At 44.3% G+C, this 7500-nt stretch overlaps 1 protein-coding gene across 5 annotated transcripts in view; it reads left to right on the forward strand.

Annotated features, from left to right (window-relative positions):
* The window catches only part of ncor2 (nuclear receptor corepressor 2), an 84780-nt gene that overhangs the window by 47784 nt on the left and 29496 nt on the right, over positions 1 to 7500 (forward strand). For all 5 annotated transcript variants that reach the window (XM_017467719.3, XM_017467723.3, XM_017467722.3 and 2 more), the window contains 5 exons: positions 311 to 365; positions 697 to 795; positions 3406 to 3614; positions 5380 to 5540; positions 6970 to 7032. In XM_017467719.3, coding sequence (XP_017323208.1) covers positions 311 to 365; positions 697 to 795; positions 3406 to 3614; positions 5380 to 5540; positions 6970 to 7032 — 587 coding nt within the window. The remainder of the gene's footprint in view (positions 1 to 310; positions 366 to 696; positions 796 to 3405; positions 3615 to 5379; positions 5541 to 6969; positions 7033 to 7500) is intronic.

Below are 7500 nucleotides of genomic sequence, written 5' to 3' on the forward strand. Positions count from 1 at the left end.
AAGCTCAACAACCTTTTACCGCACGTCACAGCTACATTCCTCGCTCTTACCCATCGTTATGAATGACTAAGGGAATTTGGCCTGTGTGTTACTTCATATTTATACCCCTGTGAAACAGGAAGTCATGGCTGAACAGTTTCCCGTTCCTGTTCACAAGGTTAAACAATAGTCTGTTTTTCACAGCCTTCTTTGCTCATATGCGATGCAGCGTTTATTTATTAATCCACCTCCTCTTCGACGTTTTGTATTCTCCTTGTGTTTTAAGAGTGGACTATAATTTCTCTCGCTCTCTCTCTCCCTCTCTCTCTAGATTTATCCAGCACCCTAAGAACTTTGGCCTGATAGCCTCCTTTCTGGAGAGAAAGGTACACCTGCCCTTTTCTTATTTATTTATTAATTATAACTCAGCCGTCCTGCTCGGGAACACACACGCTTACTGTGTGTCGTGTATTTTTACAGTATTACACACACGCCCTGTATTTGTGCCATGGTTTGTACAGCGCTATGAATTATACCCGTTAGGTGTACTGGGGTATTGGTAGGTGTTACTGTAGCGTTTTAACTTAATTTAATTGTTTCTGTTGGACAGGAGATAAGCAGTGAGTCTTATACGCCATATAAATCGAATATATTTTTATACGACAGGCAATTTTATGGGTTTTTTTTGTGTGTGTGTGTGTGTGTGTGTGTTTTCAGACCGTGGCGGAGTGCGTCCTCTTCTACTATCTGACCAAGAAGAACGAGAACTACAAGAACATCGTCCGCAGGAACAACCGCCGCCGGGGCCGCAGCCAGGTACAGCTCCCGTTTAAACTCTGTTACCCAGCATGCACTTCCTTTTATCTGTCTCCGTCTGTCTATTTATCATACTTGCATTCACATATTTGCATATATAGTTATTTACTTATTGACTGACTTCACTTATGTGCTTAATTGCATACTTATTTATCCACATATTTACTTGTGCATTTACTTATTTATTTACTTGTGCATTTACGTTCTTATTTAAGTTCTTATTTACTTATTTACGTACTTATTTACTTGTGCATTTATGTTCTTATTTAAGTTCTTATTTACTTGAGCATTTACTTATTTACGTACTTATTTACTTGTGTATTTACTTATTTATATACGTGCTTGTGTATTTACTTATTTACGTACTTATTTTCTTGTGCATTTACTTATTTACGTACTTATTTACTTGTGCATTTACTTATTTACATACTTATTTACATACTTATTTACTTGTGTATTTACTTATTTATATACGTACTTGTGTGTTTACTTATTCACGTACTTATTTTCTTGTGCATTTACTTATTTACATACTTATTTACATACTTATTTTCTTGTGTATTTACTTATTTACATACTTATTTACATACTTATTTTCTTGTGTATTTACTTATTTACGTACTTATTTACATACTTATTTTCTTGTGCATTTACTTATTTACATACTTATTTACATACTTATTTTCTTGTGTATTTACTTATTTACATACTTATTTACATACTTATTTTCTTGTGCATTTACTTATTTACATACTTATTTACATACTTATTTTCTTGTGTATTTACTTATTTACGTACTTATTTACTTGCGCATTTACTTATTTACTTGCGCATTTACTTATTTACTTGTGTATTTACTTATTTACGTACTTATTTACTTGCGCATTTACTTATTTACTTGCGCATTTACTTATTTACTTGTGTATTTTCTTATTTACGTACTTATTTACTTGTGCATTTACTTATTTATATACGTCCTTATTTACGTACTTGTGTATTTACTTATTTATTTACGTACTTATTTACTTGTGTATTTACTTATTTATTTACGTACTTATTTACTTGTGTATTTACTTATTTATTTACGTACTTATTTACATACTTATTTACTTATTTATTTACGTACTTATTTACGTACTTATTTACTTATTTATTTACGTACTTATTTACTTGTGCATTTACTTATCTATATACGTCCTTATTTACGTACTTGTGCATTTACTTATTTACATCCGTACTTATTTACGTACTTGTGCATTTACTTATTTCCGTCCGTACGTATTTGCGTACTTGTGTGTTTACTTGTGTGCACGTGTATCTATTCCGTACGTGTGCGCAGGTGGCTGCAGGACCACAGATCCCCTCGCTGGTTAAAATCGTGTCGACCGACCGACTCTGAATCTCTCCGCCCACTGCGGCTTTTACTTTTTAACAGGCTCTGATGATGTTTTTAAAGGTTTCCATGTGAAACGTATAAACGGAAACTTTGGGTTATGCGCGCGCGCGTGTGTGTGCGTGTGTGTGCGTGTGTGTGCGTGTGTGTGCGTGTGTGTGCGTGTGTGTGCGTGTGTGTGCGTGTGTGTGTGTGTGTTTGCAGCGCTGCACGTCAGGGTTGCGCTAGGTTTTCTCTAACGTTAACATCTTGAAACGCACTCGAAAGGTACGGACTGAAACAGGTGAGAGAGCGGGCGTGACGGCTGAAAGTGTCGCTCTGCGGTTTGCCCGGGTCATTAAATATCACCTCGGTTTAATAGAGCCGCGGTTAGAAAATCTCCTAAATGCACGCACGCACACACACACACACACACACACACACACACACACACACACTGAGCGAGAGCAAGAGAGAACAGCAGTGGTGTTTTCATGCTTCTCTGTTGAGTGCTTCTGTAACTGTGCATGAGAAACTCTGTGTGAAGATCTATTACGGGAAGTGTGTGTGTGTGTGTGCGCGCGCGCTTGTAGCTATAGTGTTATTCGAGGTACTCCTCAGCGCTCTTCTGTCAAGCTGAAAACCTCAGAGGCAGAAAGAATTAGGGCACATTTTTCCATCGATCCTCAAATCCTTCCCGCGCTCTTTCTTTCCTGCCGTCCTTCCTTTCTTCCTTTATCCGTTTTTTTATTTTTTTTTTGGGGGGGGGGGGGGGGGGTTTCTTCCCACCGAAGCAGACAACATTCTCTGAATTCAGGAAGCAGAGAGTCCTAAATTAAAGAAGTGAGAGCCAGGGCTGATGCAGACCGAGCTTCTCCCTTTTGGGTTTTTTTTTTATTTTATTTTTATTTCAGTCCTACCCTGTCACTTCCCCCCCCCCCCCCCCCCTTTATCAGTACAAAAGGTCAAAACTGCGTGTGAGTGGAACTGAAAGAGAGAGAGCGAATATGTCGAAGAGAGAGGAAGCGTGCCGTTCTGATGGTATGCACTAGAAAGCTGATGCGCCTTTGTCTCGTCTGAACTCTGGCACGGAGGAAGTAGGTGGTTAAATTGCATCACGAAGCAAATTTAAGGGCGTGCAGGTTCATCCTCGTTAATGTGAAAAGGGGGAAAGAAAAAAAAAAAAGCAGAATAACGTATCGAGGGTGTGTTTTAAAGCCGCTGTTTCTCACACACAGAATAACCAGCAGCAGCAGCAGCAGCAGCAGCAACAGCAGCAGCAGCAGCAACAGCAGCAGCAACAGCAACAACTGCAGCAGCAACAGCAGCAGCAGCAGCAACAAGTGAACCGCAACAACCAGGAGGAGAAAGAGGACAAGGAGGCGGAGAAGGAGGGAGAGCGAGACGAGGACAAGAACGACGCAGATGACAAGGAGGATGGGATGAAGTGAGTTATCGTGTCATCAGTTACACCCACGTCTAACTACATTAGTAATTACGTTACAGGAGCCATTTTGGATCATTTTCACGTGCGCACACGTGACGATACGGAGCTGAACCCTAACCCTAAGGAGTGCCTCGGTGTGGGTGCGAGCCCTGAATCGCTCCTCTGGTATTCGGGCCAAGTTCTAAAAGGCCCCTAGTTTCTAAGCATGCCGCTGTTGTTGTTGTTGTTGTTGTTGTTGTTGTTAAAAAAAAAGACACTTTCTGAAGGTGGCTTAGCGGTTAGCATCGTTGCCTCGCGCCTCCGCGGTTAGGGGTTCGATTCCCGCCTGCCCTCGCAGTGCTTCAGGGGTTTCCTCCCCCAGTCCAAAGACATGCCTTGTAGGCTGATTCGGCATTTCCAAATCGTCGGTAGCGTGTGAACGTGTCCCCCGCGACGGATCGGCTCCCCGCGACCGTGTGTAGGATAAGCGCTACAGAAAACGGACGGACGGATGAATTTCCTGAAGGTAAAAGTACCCCCGCTTCGTCGCACCACCTCGCGGTCGGTTATTTTCCCGTAACAGCGCGGCGTTTTCTTTCTCACGAATCCTCAGACGGTTCCTGGAGTAGAAGCGTACCCAACGGGCGCTCAGCGGAAGGTCCGGATGGACCAAAGGTGTCCTCTGATCCTCTTAATGCTTACCACACCACCTGTTTAGCATCGAATCAGGCACCAGGGCCTGCGCTGTATTAAATAAATAAGGTCATTTACGCCTCCGGTTCACAGGCGTGAACATCTTCGTTAACGTCCACCCGAGATTCATCTAAAGCGAAGAGTCAGCACGGCTGTTCCGTACGATCATAGCACGTAATCGCTGACCTGAATGGAGCCGTCTGAGTGGATGTGCCGTTATTCGGGACGGCGTGTGTGCGCGCGTGACCGTCTAGTCTACGGCGCAGCGTAACACGTCCCTCTCGGCTCCACTCTCGGTCTGCAGAACCCCACCGGCCCAGCTCGAGCTCCTATATATAGCGTCTTTCTCTCCGAGATGGATGCAGGGATGTGGAAGATAAACGACGGTGCGCCACTCTTCCCGTCACTGTTGGCGGACGCCTTCGAGGCCTAGTAGAGGGAAGAAGAAGAAAAAATAACATCGCATTATTGATACCGTGGCGGTTTCTGTAAAGAGATGTTTAGTTCTAGGAGGAGTCTCCAGTGTCGGCGCTGAAGGAAAGTCGAAGGAGTTTTCGATTTCTTGCAAACATGGCAACCTCTGGGTGTGTGTTTGGGGGGGGGGGGGGGGGTTGTTTCGTTTACAAGAGAGGTCTAAAAAGAAAAGAAGGAACGACTGTTTATAGCTGCTGTATTGCAAGTGCTAACAGGAACCAGCGTGTTTTTTTTTTGTTTGTTTTTTTTTTTGTGCATCGAGTAATTGCGAAACCGCTTTCCGTTTTCGGTCTCTGTTGTCTGACGCTTTTGGCCAGAATGTCTGATGGTGGTTTCGCTGCGTCGGCACGGGTCTGGGAGCGTATTCGTACTCTCATCAACCTCGACGAATGCCTAGGGGTTTATCGAGCAGGTCGATTTTGCAGAAATCCTGGGAAATGGACGAATGCGATGAATTAAACGTACTTTAATCTGGGCAGAAATATTTTAGACTCGTCCTCGTTTGTCCGTCCGTGAGAAACGTGGCGACCCGGATATACTGTTTGTACTGAATGTGAATTATGCCGTACTCTTAAATGCGTCTCACTATTCCTGTCTCTCTCTCTCTTCCCCCCCCCAGAGATGACACGTCAGGAGAGGACGGCGAAGATAAAGATCCTCCCGTAGCCGTGAAAGGGCGTCGTACGGCCAACAGCCGCGGCCACCGAAAAGGCAGGATCACTCGCTCCATGGCCAACGAGCAGGACGAAAGCAGCTCTCCCCCTCTCAGCGGCGAACTGGGTCAGTACTCGCACGTCAACGCGCGCCCAGCCGTCGTAGAAAGTCTTCGGCATGCGCGTATTCCCGCCACGTACGTCCTCAAACCCGCGCCCCCGCGCCAGTGTGGCGAAAATCCGTCATCACGATATGTAAACGCTATATATACGCATCACCCGCGTATTTAGCTTCGCTGACCCAATCAGCCCCGGAAGAAATAATCCAGCAGTAGGTGTGTAACAAGGTCCAAGGTTGACCTTGACCGTGACGACGAGCCTCGAAGCTAGGACCGAGTATTGAGTTAATAAAGAAGTAAATACGTAATTAGTAAATAATAAGTCGTTACTAAGTAAATAATAATTAAGTACCAACTTAATAACAAATGAATAACAATAGTTAAGTACATATGAAAATAAATACTTCCTAAAAGTGTAATAAGCACTACTGAAGTTATGAAATCGATACATGTTCAAATATATACTGTAGGTAATCGTGCGTAGATGGAAATGGATGAATGAGTGAATGAATATTTAAGTGAGCATGGGCAGTAAGTAAGAAAATAAATAGACCGGTAATAAATAAATAATAACATAAGTGTTTAAATCAGTCAGTAGATAAACGGATCCCAGCGTGTGTGTCGTATCGGCTCATCACTCGGGCCTCGTTTTTACTTTCACACGTGTTCGTGTCCTGAGACGTGCACATAGACCCTGTACACACACACACACACCTTTCAGTGGAGAACAGCAGCTGTGTGTGTGTGTGTGTGTGTGTGTGCGCATGTTCCTGACCTTTTGCTGCCTGCACATGACTTTTTCTAGCACACGACTTGCTCTGAATATTACAGCATGCAAATGTGATGCGTGCGCGCGCGCGTGCGTGTGTGTGTGTGTGTGCGCGTGCGCGTGCGTGTGTGTGTGCGCGTGTGTGTGTGTGACATTTCTCCTGGCCTGTTTATGTAGCGGGAGCAAGAAGTTGCTGTGTGTGTATGTTTGTGTGTGTGTGGTGTGTGTGGTTTTTCACACCTCCTGATCATGGTATAAACAGCACTTCCACCGTGTAACACTGTACAGCTTACTGTGCGACACTCGTGTGTGTGTGTGTGTGTGTGTTTGGGGGGGGTGACATGTAACGTCTGGTTTGGAGCGAAACCAAGCTTCCGTATGACGCGAGATACACGCTCCACATCTGAGAACTTTCCGGAAACTCGAGCACTTAAGTGATTATTTATGATAACTGAATGATTATTTTTTTTTAAAGCGAGAGTGAGCGGTTAACCCAGAGGAGTGAGGCGTCAGACCCCTTCGGTCATTATTCACTCCCGTTGTCCTCCTGAGTGTGTTCGTCTGTACTTTGAGGGCTTTATTTGCTCTCTCTCTCTCTGTGTGTGTGTGTGTGTGTGTGTGTGTGGTCTCTAACATCGACCTCAATCCCCTGCTCTTTCTCATTTTAGCAAACCTGGAGATGAATGAAAGCTCTCGCTGGACCGAAGAGGAGATGGAGACGGCCAAGAAAGGTCAGAGTCTGTGTGTGAGAGCGAGAGAGTGCGTGTGAGAGCGAGAGAGTGCATGGTGTCTGTCTGTCACAGTTGTTTGTGTCTGTGTTCACGTGCCTGTGTGTGTGTATTCCTGTCTGTGTATGCATCTGTTTTTGTCTGTCCCACTGTGTGTCCTCCTTTTTGTGTGTGTGTTTTTCTCTGTGAAACACACACACACACACACACACACACACACACACACACACGCACACCTTAATGATCTTAATGATTAATAGTGGATTGTGTAACAGGTTATGGGGCTTCCAGACTTCTGTGCTGATAAGATTATTACACACTCAGCTTAGCAACTCACCAAACATTTACACACTTTATAGACGACACACACACACACACACACACACACACACGTACACGCACACACGCGCGCGCGCGTTCATTTACGTGCATGACGTGACCCTTGATCATCTGTTAAATCTTCCGTGGGCT

Source organism: Ictalurus punctatus, chromosome 5 (genome assembly GCF_001660625.3).
Source record: "Ictalurus punctatus breed USDA103 chromosome 5, Coco_2.0, whole genome shotgun sequence".
Classification (NCBI taxonomy): domain Eukaryota; kingdom Metazoa; phylum Chordata; class Actinopteri; order Siluriformes; family Ictaluridae; genus Ictalurus; species Ictalurus punctatus.